Source organism: Spermophilus citellus (assembly GCF_964194105.1).
Source record: "Spermophilus citellus genome assembly, contig: SCAFFOLD_58, whole genome shotgun sequence".
Taxonomy (NCBI): Eukaryota; Metazoa; Chordata; class Mammalia; order Rodentia; family Sciuridae; genus Spermophilus; species Spermophilus citellus.
Window position 1 is genome coordinate 430,975 of NW_027672891.1, and position 17,909 is coordinate 448,883.

Genomic DNA, 17,909 nt, shown 5'->3' on the forward strand with positions numbered 1-17,909 from the left:
AAAGGAATTTTTAAAACTCCACAAGATTTTTTTAAAAAAATTCATAGATGTTAATATTCTTATGCTCTTCCTGCTCTGTTCTTAGTTGCTCTCCTTATATCAAAGAAGATATTTGGCTTTTTTTGGGGGGGGGATTGGCTAGCTTCACTTAGCATAACATTAAACAGGTAGGAGAGGTGGGAGGGAAAGAGAGAGAAGGGAAATTGCATGGAAATAGAAGGAGACCCTCATTGTTATATAAAATTACATATAAGAGGAAGTGAGGGGAAAGGGAGAAAAAACAAGGGAGAGAAATGAATTACAGTAGATGGAGTAGAGAGAGAAGATGGGAGGGGAGGGGGGATAGTAGAGGATAGGAAAGGCAGAATACAACAGACACTAGTATGGCAGTATGTAAAAACCTGGATGTGTAACCAATGCGATTCTGCAATCTGTATGGGTGGGGGGTGGGAGTTCATAACCCACTTGAATCAAATGTATGAAATATGATATGTCAAGAGCTATGTAATGATTTGACAATAATAAAAAAATTATAATTAGATGTTAGATCTGTATTCAGTAGCATCACCAATTCACTTAAGGGACATCTGTTACATTAAATTTCAGCTGTTTTTGCAAAAGTTATTGTTCTCCGATTAGCAGAAATTAGAAGTATCTTGTTTCACTTGAATCTTTAATTTTAAACATTTGAAGAAAATGTTTATATTACAACAAATTTAGACAATATGGTTTAAAAATCAAGATACAAATGAATTATATGCTGTCATTCATGTCTCTATATATTCAAAAGTCAATGGAAATAGTGGTACCATTCTCAAATTTTACATAGCAGTTTGCAGAATGGGACATAGACTTGTATACGTATTTGTGAGTCAATATGTATATTAAGGTTTTATTTTTGTAAAATGCTCCATGGCATCAGTGTCCAAACTGTGGGGGGAAAAAATGTTTCTTCCCGATTCTATAATAAGATGAGGTAGTGTTGCCATTGGGGGGAAAAAAACAAATTCATAGATATATGTATGCTTCTAGGAGAATTCTTTAGGCTGTCTTCAGAACCCAAGGAAACTAGGCTCATTCTCTATTTCTCTTTAAAGTTTTTTTTTTTTTTCCAGTTGAGACATACTAATGAATAACTAAGTTTTTACTAGTGCATATATCTGCATAGTGTATAATTATGAATACACCCGGATGAAGATCTATAATATTCAAAGTTCACTCAACTTTTAACTTTACGGGTACTCTGGTGAAAATGAGAAGCACAAGGTTAAACAAATTTGCATTACCTGTTCTTGTCCCTGGCGACTGTAAAACTTGACACTTAACATCCTTAATAATCCTAGTGTCTTTGGTACCTACAAAATAAATGCACATTATACAAAGAAAAATTAATGAAAAAATTTTTCACTGTAAACATTCTTATAAAAACAAATCTACAGCAAATCAAGTATATATATATATATATATATATGTTTTTTTTTTTTTTTTTTACAATTGTTAAGAAAATTTCCAACAGGTGTCAAGAATCTTTGTGAGATTCTTTTCAGTTCAGGGGGCGGGGGAACTACCAACTGGTAAAATGTTACAAAATATATCCAACATCCAATGGTTTCTTAAAATATAAAAAAGTCTAATACAATTTATAAATATTACCATCTACCACAAGCTCTTAACTGAGGCTGTCCCAGATTACCAGTTATCCTAGCACCACTACAGAAAATTTCAAAACTTCCAACAAATTTTATTCATTAAGAAACTCATTCTACACTCTTAAAATACTGGAGAAAAATTCATCATTTAGAAATCAATATTTAAAATAACAGTATAAGAGGCTGGAGTTATAGCTCAATTGGTAAAGTGTTTGCCTACCATGCATAAGGCCCTAGGTTCAATCCCCAGCACAAAAAAAATGAACAGCACAAGATTAATTTGTGTTTAGATTTAAGAACTATACTTACAAAAGCAAGAAAGACAACTAATTTAAAAGCCGAAAAATAAGTGTTATTGAGCATGTCAACAATTTGTAACAATTATATATCACTAGTGGGAACACAAGGTACTATAGTCATTGTGGAAAAGTTAAAGGGAAAATTATCATATGACCTAGCAATTCTTTTGTAGATCTATGCATAAATTAGAAACAGGTATTCAAAATACCTGTCCCTGAATACTCAGAAATATTGTTCACAATAGCTGAAAAGTGGAAACAACCCAAATACGCATTAATTAGTATATAAAAACATGTTGTTTATGTAAACCTATTATTCAGCCGTAAGAAGGAATGACGTAATGGTTGGACCTTAAAAACCTTTAATAAGTCAAAGAAGCCAGCTACCTGAGATCACATAAATGTATGATTCCACTTTGATGAAATATTCAGAAGAGGTAAAGTCTATAGAGACAAAAAGCAAGCCAGTGGTTTCCAGGAGCTAGGGAGATGAGGGAAAAGGGATCAACTGTTTGATAACAGGTTTTCGTTTGGGATGGTAAAAATGACTTTAAAATAGATGGTATTGATGGTTTCACAACATAGTAAATGTACTATCACTGAATTGTATACTTTAAAATGGATATGCTTTATTTTATGCTATATGAATTTTGCCCTAGTTAAGGGGGGATAGGGGGTGGGCAAAACAGATACTGTTAAATTGACATTAAAAAGTGGTGAGAAATTCTCAGTAGCTGAAGTAGTAATGGCCTAGCAACATTTCTCCCACTATATTCTTTAAAAAAAAAAAAAAAAAAAAAACACCCTCCGATTATTAAGATACATGAAAACTCACCTTGAAAATAACTGCATAAAATGAGAAAAATCGCCCTATCCTGTTGTCTCACCTTGTTTCTGCTCACTCATCCCCACCGCAACCTCCACCAATGCTTGGTGGCAAACAAAGGCAGATTGAAACAAATACTGTAGGGCCCAATGGGGGCACAGTCAAGGAAGCTAGCAAAGTCAAAAGTCTGTCAAAATCCACAGCTAACACGATTCAATTTACTGAGTCTGAAAACAGTTAAAAAAAAAAAAAAAGAACCATCCATATCCATCAGTCAGACTGCTGATAAGGAACTAAGTGTCAGTGTGATGTGAAGGACCAATCTTCTGAACACCGATTCTGAAGGAGAACAAGGGTTAAAAAGGGAGAAGCACACTTTGCAATTGAGTAGTGAAGAGGAAAGAAGCCCAGGAAACAGCAAGCAACTAGAGAGATCCACAGACCCATAGCTGTTCTCCACCACCAGACAGACACCAACCAGTCAGAGTACCTAACTATGCTACACTAGCCAAAGAGGGCATCACTGGGCTGGAAATCTTGTAAAGCAGTTTAATATCATTTAAAAGCACTAAGAAAAAGATTTACACATACATTGCAGAAAACCAGAATACAAAATTTCACATGTATCAATAAAGGTACATTACATCTGGAAGAACAACCATAAACCAAAAGAAAACTTAAACCTAACATTCTAAAGAGAACAAAACTGCTTTGTCACACATTTGAGGGCATAGAAAACTTAACCTTAATCAGAAACTCAAGAACTCAGAAAATAATTAGACAAGAAATCTTTTGTAAAAGTGAACAATAAGGGGCTGGGCTGGAGTTGTGGCTCACCGGTAGAGCACTCGCTTCGCATGTGCAAGACTATGGGTTCGATCTTCAGCATCACATAAAAATAAGTAAAGGTATTGTGTCTAAAAATAAATATTTTTTAAAAGCGAATAACAAGCAGCTTATGTAATTTGGGAATAAGAAAATCATCTTTAAAAGAGGTATGCAAATTTTGAAAAAAAAATTCATCAACTATGAGCCTTCTCAAAACATCTCTAAAGATTAACTTCAGTCAAGAAACAACTGGGAAAATTTAAGGAGCTTTAAATAAAGGCAAGAAAACAATACATGAAAAGGAGATGAAAATTAAAAGGAAATGAAATAGAGTAAAATCTAAAAAACTGATTACCAGAGAACCTGAAAGAAAACCAGTGCACAAAATATCTAGAATTATAATCCAAGAAACTTTCCAGAAATAGAAAAAGATCAGAGTCTCTAAGTCATAAAGGCAGACATATCTGGGGAAATTAGCACTGAATGATGAGCTCCAGCATTCTAGAAAAGTTATTAGATTTCACAGATAAAAAAAAATCTAAAAACCTCCAAGCAAAATGGATTATACAAAGGGGGAATGATTTGATTAAATCAGACTTTTAAACCCTGCATACCAAGAAAATAAGAGTAGAAATTCCTAAGGTTTTCTGAAAGTGAATCAAGATTCTATAGGTAGAAAAGGTAAAATATCAAAACTCTGGAAAAATAATTTTGAAGTTAAAAAAAATCAGCTATGAGCCCTTCTCAAAATATCTACTACAAACTTCAGTCAAGAGATGACTGGGAAAACTTCAATGAAAAAACTAACTCCAAGCATTTTAAAATGCATAAATGCATATCTAAGACTAAAGTGGAAATGAGAGTCCAAAGTATGTGTAAATAGAATATATTGTGACAAAGAAATAATCCAAATAAAACGGAGCAGAAAGTAAAGGGAAAGGAAAATAGAATAAGCTTACTGATTTTTTTTTATCTAAGCAACTATTAGGAATTTAAGCATACCAATAAAACTGACAAGACATTGGAGGATAGATAACATCGATAAGAATATTTTAAATAAAAAGATGGAGCTAAATTCCCATTTAAGTGAACTGGAGAGAAAATGGAAAGGACAGAGTTGGAAGCCAGCAGAGCCAACATGTGAACACTTTAAGGAAAAGAAAAGGGACGGAGGCTGGAGGGCAAGGGAGGCCAAGAGTTTTATTAGAGGAGGAACAAAAGCATCTTATAAGTTGGTAAGTCTATGAGACAGCAAAATCTTAGTGTAGGTGAACATTCTTCAATTATCTAGGCAGATCTAGAGGACAAAGGGACGGCTTGGCCTTAGAGCAAGGACAGCACCTGCCATGACAACAGAGTACACACGTAGGGCCCCAGGCAGATGGTAAAATCTCATGGAAGACCTCTTCTCCTTATGCTTCTATTTTCTCAGAAAAATAGGAATTTTTAGGTAAACAAGATTCCAAAAAGCCTGTATTCTTTCCACTATAACAATGTAAATTGAAAAAGCAGCATCATATAAAAAGTCAGTCTTCATTTTTATATATTTATCTTCAAGATTTTTAACTTTAAAAAAATAGGCAATAATATTTGACCCTGTAGAGCATCTGAGTTTATCAAACACTTTCACATACATTTCTCCTGTGGATCCTAGACAAAGCCTGAAATGGCAAGGGATGAGCAGGAATTCAATATTAGCCTCTGTCTCTAGAGCCTGCACTTTTCCTTGGTCCTCGTTATTAGAATCTGACCTGGTATCTTTTACAGCTTATTGTACTTATCTGTGGACAGTTATACTAATATCTTTATATTCGTAACACTTGGAGCAGTGATAGGTAAGTAAAACTATCTCACATATGAGACACTAACATTAGTTTGGAAACTAGTCAATGCATATGTTGAATTTTTCATAGTTTCTCTTACAACCTAGCAGCCTAGAATACATGCCCCACAGCATTTTTCAGTCAATATATACCCCAGCACAACAGCAACTCTACAGATTAACAGGCAGTTCAATGAGAACAATACCCGTCCCCTGACAAAAGGAACTATAGCTATAACCTCAAGTTTTTCGGAAGTAGGTGACACCTGTGGAGAACATTTTTAAGTTTAGCTGCAAGACAAATTTAAAAGCCACTAATTAAAATACACTTGCAACATTTCAAGAAGTTAATCATACAGAAGGGCATTCAATTTGCAATTCAATATTTTTCCCAACTTATTTTGTCAGTGCAAAAGCTATTTTCTTTTAAGACTTCAATATGAAAGCCTCAGGCCAGAGATGAGCAGTGACTATATAGAGCACAGTAGCTTCTAATACATCAGCAAGGAGCATAGGGATAGCACAAGAGAACTCCAGCAAGTCAGGAGAAAAATGGTTTCCTAATATGCAATAGAACTCCATGAAATCTCCTTTCCTGGAATGCACTGTCACAAATACGCTCGACTACGGGTACAAAAACACTCACACTTTGCCTGCTTTACCTCTCCTAGCATCCTCCACACTTACCTTCCCCCCCCCCGTATTTTTTATTTTGTCAAATTTCATAGCTACAGCATTGTACAATGAAGCACCAGTATCCCTTTCATCTGGGTTGACCAATTATATACATTTTGTCACATCTGTGTATTATCTCCCTCTCTGTGTACAGACTTTCCTAAAGATTATGTTTTGATTGAACCCCTGGAAAATAAGCTTAAGACATCATACCTGCTTTAGGCAGATTTGAGAGGAGAAATTCCTCAACCTCTTTCCAAGATCTGCCCTTATACATCTTACATATAAAACCAGAAGATGGATATGAGTTAATTCAGAGAAATAAACACAAGTAATAAGCTACAAACAAAAAATAATGTGTGAAGTATGTATAAGTGACTCCTACTTCACTTTTATTTGATAGGATAATCGGAGTATAAATTAGATATGTACGTAATTTCATATGGGAAGGAAGTGCTAAACAGGGCCACAAGAACTGGCCTATCCCCTTTTCCATCTTCAGTGCTTAGACTCTCATGAGCTTTCAGCTCCTTATCACTGCTCTGCTCCCCAGGTTAAGCAGGCAGCATAAATGAGTAGAATAGGTAGATGGTTAATAAATGGAAGTCAAAGCACAAAGCCTAGTACAAAATAAGTTCATCTCCAAATCTAAACTGATTCAAGGTCCGATGCCATATAAACCCATAAGTCATAATCACTTTTTAAAAAAATTAAAATTAGTGAGATGTAGTGTTGCACACTTGTAATCACAATAACTCAGGAGGCTGAGGCAGGAGAATCCCAAGTTCAAGGTCAATCTCACCATTTATAAGACACACAGTAATTTAGCAAGATTGTGCCTCAAAATAAAAATTTAAAAGGGTGCACATGTAGCTTAGTGGTAGACCATTTGCCTAGCATGTGTAACACCACCCTGTGTTCAATGAATTAAAAAACAAAAAAACAATTACAACTTTGTTGGATTAAATCCCATTCAGACATTTCAGTATATACCAAATGCTAAAACACAATATTACTAATGAAAGTATATAATTGCTAGTATTTCTTTTCGAAAATACTTATTTTTCAATACCAAGTCATTGTTTTATAAGGTTAAAGTCAATAACATTTTAAGAAAAAAAACAATACATTCATCATTGAAACAAACAGCCTAACACATTCACTTACATTGTGCCATCCTTAAATTTCTCAGTTTCTTCCCTCATCTGAAAAGGATCTAATTGCCCACTATGTAACAAATAATGTGGTAAATGCTTGTTTTCATACAGCCTACAGAAATACCCAAGATATGTAATATTACAGGGTGGGTATTCAAGATGGTAAACACAATCAGTACTCACCCATACACCTAGTTCTTCTCACCCTTCTGAACATAAAAGTACTTACTGGTGTCCCTTTATAGCTAGAAAAGAGGTTATCTTCCAAGAATCCTTTCTTCACCAATTAGAACAAGTTGTCCAGAAGAATCACAGTATCAACATCAGGCTTTGCCACTGTGCAAAGCTTTACCACAGCTTTGCCACAAATAAATAAACTTTCATGGGGTAAGCCACTGAGATTTTAGGCCTTTTGCTTTTCATTATTTATGTATGACAGTAGAATGCATTATAATTCATGTTATACAGCACAATTTTGCATATCTCTGGTTATATACAAAGTATATTCACACCATTTGAATCTTCATACATGTACTTGGGATAATGATGTCCATCTTACTCCACCATCATTTCTAACCCCTGTCTCCTCCCTTCCCTTCCCACCCCTCTCCCCTGACAAAAGAAGCTATCACAATAACCTCTAGACAAACCTATCTAGGGTTCGTCTATTCCTCCCATGCTCCGCCTCCCTACCCCACTATGAATCACCCTCCTTGTATCAGAGAAAACATTTGGCATTTAGTTTTTTGACATTGGTAATTTCACTTAACATATGCAAATGCCATGATTTTACTCTCTTATTGCTGAGTAATATTCTATTGTATATAAATGCCACTTTTTTAATCTATTCATCTACTGAAGGGCTTCTAGGTTGGTTCCACAGTTTAGGTATTATGAATTGTGCCGCTATAAACACTGATGTGGCTGTGTCACTGTAGCATGCCGTTTTTAAGTCCTTTGGGTATAGACTGAGGAGAGGAATAGCTGTGTCAAATGGTGGTTCCATTATCAATTTTCCAAGCAATGTCCATACTGCTTTTCATATTGGCTGCAAATTTGCAGTCCCATCAGCAATGTAAGAGTGTAACTTTTTCCCCCCACATCATCGCCAACACTCGTCTAATAGCTGCCATTCTGACTAGAGTGAGATGAAATCTTAGTGTAATTTTGATTTGCATTTCTCTAATTGCTAGTAATTATGAACATTTTTTCATCTATTTGTTGATTATATATTATCTTCTGAAAAGTGTCTGTTCAGATCCTTGGCCCATTTATTGACTGGCTTGTTTTATTAGTGTTTAGCTTTTGGAGTTCTTTATATACCCTGAAGATTAGTGCTGTATCTGATGTGTGAGGGGTTAAAATTTGCTCCCAAGATGTAGACTATTTACCTCACAGATAGTTTCTCCTTAGCAAAAGAAACATTTTAGTTTGAATCCATCCCATTTATTGATTCTCGATTTAAATTCTTGCACTAAAGGAGTCTTAAGGAAGTTGGGGCCTACTTCCACATGGAGATTAGGGCCTACTTTTTCTTCTATTAGACGCAGGGTCACCAATTTTATTCCTAGGTCCTTCCTTGATCCATTGAGTTCTGTGCATGGCAAGAGGGGTTTAATTTCATTTCCAGTTTTCCCAGCACCATTTGTTCAAGAGGCTATCTTCTCTCCAATGCATGTTTTTGGTGCCTTTGCCTAATATAATTATAATTTTGTGGGTTAGTCTCTGTGTCCTCTATTCAGTATTATTGTTCTACCAGTCTGTTTTTATGCCATTACCATGCTGTTTTTATTACTATTGCTCCGTAGAATAGTTTAAGATCTGCTTCACTCTTCCTGCTAAGGATTCCTTTAGCTATTATGGGTCTTTTATTTTTCCAGATGAATTTCATGACTGCTTTTTCTATTTTTCTATGAGGAATGTCATTAGGATTTTAATTGGAATTGCATTCAATCTATATAGTGTTTTTGGTGGTATGGTCATTTTGATAACATTAGTTCTGCCTATCCAAGAGTAAGGTAGATCTTTCCATCTTCCAAGGTCTGCTTCTTGACAGGATTGTCTAAATCATCACAATACAGCCTAGCCTATTACTATTATAGCCTATTATGTAGAACTTGAATGTCTTCCAAGGGACCACTAAAGGTTTGGTCCCCAGCTCATGGTGCTACTTAATGGCAGTGGAACCTTTTGTGACCTGCTTCTAATAAGGTGATCCCGAAAGAACTCTCCATGCAGAAAGGCCAGTGAAAGGAAGTCTGGGGAGTGTACGCTCGAAGGGGCTATTGGGACACTGGCCTCTTCTCTCACTTCCCCATGGGCCATGAGGTGAGTAGCCTCTTCACCATGTGTTCCAACCATGACTTACTGCCTTAACGGGGACAAGCCACCATCGTGTAAAACCTCTGAAACTGAGCCAAAATAAGTTTTTCCTCCTTGAATGTTTATCTCAGTATTTTGTTGCAGCAACAGAAAGCCAACTAACCCAAAGGGTGTCTGACGCAAAACAGAAGCCCAATTAATTATACATAACAAATAGTTCATAGAAAAAGGAACAGTATTGAAAGGAAGCACGGCATGGCAGTTAAGAAAATGGACTGGTGAATTTCTGAAATTTCTATTCTGATTTTACCACTTGCTAGCTAGGTAGCCCAGGGCAACTTAACCACAGTTTCCTCATGAACAAACCTTCAAAGAGTTACTTAGGTAAGCTAATACATGCAAAAGCATTCCACATAGTTGCCATAACATAAAAGGTGCTTGATAATTTTTAATGTCTAAAAAGGCAAAAACAAGTAATTAGACTACTCTCAGGTTGTTTTTCTAATATCTGAAAATATTACTACATAGAACCACAAAAAAATTCAATATACTCTGTTCAACTTGATATCTGAAAGAACTGAAATTGAATTAGTACCAATTAACCTTCCTCATTTAAGACAAAATTATTTCTTGCATTAAATCATAAAAAGGGTTTATTTGTGTAAGAACAATTAGAAAAGTAAAAGGTTGTAACTAATGCTTACCGTAGTAACCCTATCTCCACCATTAGTGACCTGCTTGTAATAAGGTGATCCCGAAAGAACTCTCCATGCAGAAAGGCCACAGCCAGCTGCTGTTGTTGGGCCCATGTCCACAGTCTCACATCCACCAACCAGAAGAAGTCTAGACAGTAGACAAATAGAATTGATGAACTGCAAATATGAACAAAATAACAGAAAAATACCAAGTACAAAAAAGCTTCTGTAAAGAAAGCTAAATTATTATATATTAAGTTTAGAAAATTTCAGACAAAACAATGAAAAGAAAACCAATTGGAATGTCCCTTTCACTTGAGAAGGAAAGCCTATACATTCAAGCACCTGAAATCAGATGGTACCTGAGAAGTGAAGGGAAAAAATGTCTTAAGGCTGGCAACAGCATATTGGAGAAACTGCCTGTGTCCTAACAGTAAGCATTTGTAGAGTGATGATAGAGTGGCAGAACAGTAACTGAGATTGGGAGTCTACAATGAGACGTCATAGCTGTGGCATGCCTGCTACCTGGGAATGTTCCTGGTACACGAGCAACAGGATGCCTAGCTGCTATAGTTACCAACTGCCAGAGGAGTCTCCCTGCAAGAGTTTTGTCAGTTTAGGCCTTGATCTCATGCACATAGCTCCCAGGGATAAAGAAATTCTCATGCAAGACAACCACAGCGTTTCACCAGTTCTGATACTCTTGCCCACTTAACAGTAACTTTAAACAATGGACCTCCTTGAGTACTGCACAAAGAACATTGTACATTGCAACTGTGCAAAAGCTGCTTAGCTGCTTCTAGTTCTGTAAGTTTCATGAATACAAAGAATAATGCTTGCATTGTCTTTAACCTGATAATGAGACATGTAAATAAAGATTGCTGGTGTAACTTTTTTTGTTGTTGTTGCACTGGGGATCAAACCCAGGACCTTGTGCATGCAAGGCAAGCACTCTGCCAACTGAGCTATACCCCCATCCCCGATGGCATAACTATTTAAGTATGCTTCTCCATCAGAAAGCAGCACTCCACTTGATCCCAGCTTTACCTTCATATCTGCATGTGTGAGTATTTTATAAACTTCCATCACACCTTGCCAGCAGCAAGCATTAACAGTTGTGTGGCTTCATATAGATACACGTATTAAATGACAGCAACATATGTGATGCACTCAGGGCACAACTCCACCACATCCAAGAGAAATGACAGCTGTGAGTTCTTGAGGCAAAGAGCCATGTGGCAACGACTCTTTAGAAGTAAGACTGCACATTATGATCGGTGTACTTTTCCGTGAACCAATCAACAACTGGAGACAAGTTACCAACATGGCAAACAGCTTAACATATAAGAAAAGTTAAAAGATGTTACTGGATTAACATTATATAAACTGAGCTGACCAACAATGGAATTCAAGTAGCCAAGACTTTTAAAGTTAAATTAGGTTCAGTACCTCTGCCAAGGTCCTGTATAACAATCATTTGTGGTAAATAAATAAATAAATAAAGTTAGCAGGCACAGTTGCGCATGCCTGTAATCCCAGTGGCTGGGGACGCTGAGGCAGAAGGATCGTAAGTTCAAAGTCAGGCTCAGGAACTTAGCGAGGCCCTAAGCAACTTAGCGAAACCCTGTCTCTAATAAAAAGGGGCTGAGGATGTTAAGCACCCCTGTGTTCAATCCCTAGTACCAAAAAAAAGGGAAAAGGTTAGAAAGTTTTGATACATTAAAGAAAACACTAATTGTCATGAGTTGTTCCCGATGAAAGTACACTCGAGAGAGATAACAGGACAAAAGCCATGAACTTATCCAATTTTTTTTTAATAAAAAAAAGTTTCCCCCATGCTCTAAAAACTGCCTGCTGCCCAAGAAACAGAAAAGACTTTCATGCAGAGATTTCTTTGGCCATGTCCACATGGTGGACATCTACCACTGCCCCAAAATGACAGAAAACTGCATCAAGCCTCTCTACATCAATATTTACAAACCTGTCTTCACAAAGCTCCTGTTGTATACTCACAGGAAAAACAAAACTTGAAATTTATAGTTTTTGGATAGAAACTGAAAGAGGAAAGAAAACAACACTCAATAAGGTTCTTCATATCGCAAGACTGAATCATATGGCCATATTAACTAAAGGTAACTTTTAAATGTTATACAATTATCTATATATCAGTACATGATGCAACATCATGAGCACCTCATTTTCCCTTCATAGGTACATGCCCCAGGATGGTCAAACAGAACAGTATTACTATAAAAGCAACATCTGACTTCTGCTCTTTCTACCTACCTTGTGAGGTAGACAGATAATGCCAATACATATAAGATGTGCCCGCCCTAATCCAGGGAACCTGTAGATATATTATGTGAATTAAAGGCTGCAGATAGAACTAAAGTTGCCAATCAACTGACCTTCATATAAGGAGATTATCTTGGATTTTCCAGGTAGCCTCAGTGTAATCACTAGGTTACTTAAAAGTGAAGGGAGAAGGTAGAAGTCTGTCAGCTTGATGGGAGGTGATATGAGAAAGACTCATTTGGCCATTTCTGGTTCTGAAGGTGGAAGGGGCCATAAGATGGGGAATCTAGGCAGCTTCTAAAATCTAGAAAAACCTCCAGAAAAGAATATAGCCCAGCTGGCATTTGATTGAACCCAGCAAGATCCATTTCAAACTTCTGACCTATTAAAATGTAAGATAAATTTGTTTCATGCCATGATGTTTGTAATAACAAACATTATTACAGTGGCCACAGAAAACTAAAATACACCTTGTTTCATTCCCAGCCCCAAAACACAGAAGATCTATCAGACAGTCCAACAGCTCCTCTCACTTGATCATTTAATTTCTAATAAAAAACCTAATCTCTAACATATACTCTTAAGTCTAAAAATTTCTAAGCTACATAAAATCCTGCCGAGTTTAACCAGAAAGCTTTGCGAAACTCAAAATCCATGAAGTCATTTAAATGAACTTTAACCACAGAAACACAACTTGAGCCTTCACTTATAGTTTTCTTCCTATTGTTTTATTATGTAGAGCTCTTCCAACTTTACCCCAGCAAATGGAAAATAGCAAATTATGGGATGACAGCTTGAAACAACCTGTTTAGGTTATTTCTAACCAAGGCAAATCCTTAGCACAAAAACAATTAACCTGTTCCCAAGGACAAAAGATTTTGGTCCAAAGTCAAGCTAATAGTGCAAGTATTACTTGGCCATAGCATTCATTCTGTTCAAATAGATGACTGCTACAATGAAGTTATTTCCCCAATTTTATCTAGTACAGATAAAATTATACTATCCCTCTAAACTAACTACCAATTTAGACAAAAAAGATGAAGAAAACTGTCAAACACTAAAAAGACATAACAAATCTAAAAGTTAGAAACATACAAAAGTCAATGATGTGGTTTCTTAAGAACTCATACAGCAAGAAAGCAGAAGAGAGGAAAACAGAAAGATGAGTCATCTCAGCAAGCAGAGGCTGGTATCTGAAGATGTAGGCAATTATTTTTCTCTGAACGTAATAATGGTATCATTCGGTAGAGTCCTTATTTTGTAGAAATACTGAAGTGTTTACAAATAAAACATGTTGTCCAGGATTTACTTCAAAATAGTTCAGGTGAAGGGATATCTGGGATCAAGATGAAATGAGACAGGCCATGAGCGGCTGAAAATTCAATGGTAAGTCTATAGCTCTACAAGAATCCTACTCTACATTTGTATGTGCTTCAAATTTTCCATAAAGAAATTTTTCCCAAAAGTCCAGTTACTAGGATAAACTCTGAATAGAAAACAGGTAACTCTGAATATTTATAGTTCCAATCCAATTATAATATTTTTCAAAGGAAAAAATATTATTTATAAAACAGCTTTAAAAACCAGTACCTTATAATAAAAATTACACTAAAGGATGGGCATGGTGGCACACACTTATAATCCCAGCGGCTCAGGAGCCCAAGACAGGAGGATTGCAAATTCAAAGCCAGCCTCAGCAATGGCAAGGCACTAAGCAACGCAGTGAGACCCTGTCTATAAATAAAATAGGGCTGGGGATGCAGCTCAGTGGTTCAGTGCCCCGAGTTCAATCCTTGGTACCAAAAAAAAAAAAAAAGCCACCACTAAGAATACTCAACAAATCCCCCCAAAAGGCCATAATAAAACAATTCTTTGATAACTGAAATAAGTACCCTCTCTGATCAATTGCAACATATATATTAAAAGTATGTATACTATGTTGAATATTTTAATGTATTCAATACATAATTTCCATTATATTAATTGTATTTATAACAACAAAATATGAAACTCTTATTGACTACTGAAGGAGTTAGAGGGGTAAGAATTCAGATCCCTTATCTCCTGTTCTTAGTCCTGGAAGATACTTCCTCTCCATTAATTTTGACAAATGACTGTGCATAGATTAAATTGGCTACTACAGATAAGCTCACTGAGAACAGAAGAGATTCAGTACCTGCTTCCCACTATTTTTATCTTAGTCAGCTTTTTCACTGCTGTGACTACAGGATCTGACCAGAACAACTATAGGGGAGAAAAAGTTTCAGGACTCAGTTTCAGAGGTCTTAGTCCATAAAAAGGTGGCTCCATTTCTAGGGTTCAAGATGAGACTGAACATCTTGGTAGAGTGTGTGGCAGAGGGCAGCAGCTCACATGGTGACCAAGAAGCAGAGAAACTCCACCCACATACAAATATACACAAAGAGACTATGCCTTAGTTCCCACCTCCTCCACCCACACTACCACTTCAGTTACCCCTCAGTTAATCCCCATCATGGGATAAATTCACCGACTGGGTTAAGATTCTCACAACCCAATCATTTTTCCTCTGAATTATCTTACGTTGTCTCAGGTGAGCTTTTGGGGGACAACTCACATCCAAAACCCTTTTCTTCATTCATACCAGACTGAAGAATAAGTGGAAAAACAAGCAGAATGATGACCCTAATCATGTGCTGTTCCCCACTGAGAGGGCAGCTTTGGGACACCAGCACTTCAGCATTCCACATGCATTAGAAGAATGCACATGTGCACATATGCAAGCAGGCTTGACTGTTCACATGTTTCAAGGGAAGGACACTGAAATGACTCCATACACCCACAGAACAAGTAACTGGTAACTATTGTGTGCAATGCAGCGAACAGAGAGATGAGCAATATACTCGCTCTGCATTCCAAAGCTCACAGAGGGCAAAGAGTGAAAAGCCAGGAGAAGCATGGGATTAAGTGGCACAGATGACAGCTGGTAGGTGATAAGCCCATTTCAGTCTATTGAAAGATTTTCTTCAGTTATACATGCCATGGAAGATCAACCTCAATTCAAGTCATCAATTTAATCCATTTGTTTTCAAGATATACAATGTTGGCTAAAGCTAACTTACAAATGATTAATAAAAGCAGGCTAGCCGTGATGCTTGGCCAAGCAAATAAACGTTCTCCAACATGTTCGCTGTGTTTAGAAGAGGCTTCCAGGGCAACAACGCAGTGGCCAGTGAAAAATTAAGTTCCATCGGTAAAACTATGCAATTTACATAAAATCAGACAATGGAAATGAAAAGACAGGCATCTCAGGCCCAATACAATATACTCAATAGATGTTTCACAAGTGACTAAAAAGTGAGTCTCCAACTTTCTCCTTAAGCAGCACAGAGTGAAGGTACTATAGACTGTCATGGTTTGGTTTGGATATGAAGTGTTCCCCCAAAAGTGTCTGTTTCAATGCAGGAATGTGATTAGATTAAAACTATAACCTAATCAGTCCATCCCAGTTTGAATAGGCTGGGTGTTAACTGTAGACAGGGGGACCTGGCTAGAGGTGAGTCACTCAGACTGTACCCTGGAAGGCGGCATCTTCCCTGTGGCCCTTTACCCCCATCTATTTCTTGATCCTGACATGAGCAGAGCAGCTTTCCTTTGCTAGGCCCCTCCCCCATGATGTGCTGCCTCATCTGAGGCCAAGAACAATGGAGTTGGCCATCTGAACTGTGGCCTCTCAAACTATGAGCCCCAAATAAACTTGCCTTCTTCCAAGTTGTTCTTGTCAAGTATTTTGGTCACAGCATTTAAAAGCTGGTTAAAAGAGACCCCCATCTCTTCTCTTGCCAGGTTTCAGCAAATGAGGTAGAAAGGAAAGGAGCACAGCAACAGGGGTAGAAGGAGGCGAAAGTCACATCATTAAAGAGGGCACCAGAAAATGTTTAGCCAAGAATGCCATAAGAGCAGCATCAAGAAAGTGCTTGTGAGAGATGTATGAGGACATGAGTGAAGACACAAGAGAACGCCTTCTCCTTTGGACTGTCGATACCTTCAGGCTGACAGTTCCTCTTAATGGAAATCTCAAGCAGTTTCAAATAAAATCCTATCAGAATATTTTACAGAACTGAACAAACCAATTTAATGAAATTAGGCAAACATAAGATTCACCTGAGAGGAGAATGTCAACTCAGTCCCTACTGATCAGTCTTTCCCTTGCTGAGCTAGCCTTTGTGCACCTAGACCTAGAAATATTTTCCTACCCTTGCATCATGAAGACATTCTCCTTGAAATTGACTATTAAAAATTAAAACCTCGATCTATAATAACAAATCATATCCAGGAGAAATTATCCATAACACAAGCCTTTGTGCACCTTGACCTAGAAATATTTTCCTGCCCTTGCATCATGAAGACATTCTCCTTGAAATTTACTATTAAAAATTAAAACCTCGATCTATAATAACAAATCATATCCAGGAGAAATTATCCATAACACATAAAACAGCATGTTAGTAGGAAGAATTTATAAAATCTTCCATCAGTTCAAAAGAAAAATGATGAGTAAGTAAAGGCAAATCACAAGAGGAGAAATCCAAAGAACAATAATACAGATTAACGTAAGAGCTACAACAACTATCCTGTAGAATGTTTAGGGACAATACAACTCTTATTATACTACTAATGAGTTTGCATTGAGAATGAAGATATTTCGAACAATGTTTATGAACTCAACCAGATTGCATTTACAGTGTAAAGATGGCAAATGTAACTAATTGGAAGGTCACACATCAAAATCATCATAGCTACCTGTAGAGAAGACCAAGACAAAGGAATGGAGCAGAAAATTGTACTGTTCTCTCTCATTTATAGATCTTCATGTGTGAATCCACCTAGATGCACACACATCTGAGGTTAAAAAAAGTTGTAAATTTTATGTAGTACTTAGGTATATATATTTTTTTTAAACTTTAAGAATTAGAAATGCTGGGCTGGGGATGTGGCTCAAGTGGTAGCACGCTCGCCTGGCATGCGTGCGGCCCAGGTTCGATCCTCAGCACCACATACAAACAAAGATGTTGTGTCCGCCAAAAACTAAAAAATAAACATTAAAATTCTCTCTCTCCCCCTCTCTCTCTCTCACTCTATCTTTAAAAAAAAAAAAAGAATTAGAAATGCTATGTCTCACATTAGGTACATAAACTTCTGAACTTAATGATGTCCAGAAGACAAAAATTCAATAAGTTGGCTTTAACACTGTATCAACCCACAATTCTAGTCAAATACTAAAAAACGGAAATTAGCATATATTTTGCTGTGACATTTGGAGGTTGTTTATACATTAATGGTTAAACCTTAAGCATTTTCT

At 36.7% G+C, this 17,909-nt stretch overlaps 1 protein-coding gene across 1 annotated transcript in view; it reads right to left on the reverse strand.

Annotated features, from left to right (window-relative positions):
- Nucleotides 1-17,909, reverse strand: part of LOC308640438 (NBAS subunit of NRZ tethering complex-like) — a gene marked incomplete at its 3' end in the record, with an annotated part of 118,862 nt that overhangs the window by 49,461 nt on the left and 51,492 nt on the right. Inside the window, 2 exon segments of the mRNA XM_081312357.1 lie at nucleotides 1,287-1,355; nucleotides 10,283-10,421. Coding sequence (XP_081168483.1) covers nucleotides 1,287-1,355; nucleotides 10,283-10,421 — 208 coding nt within the window.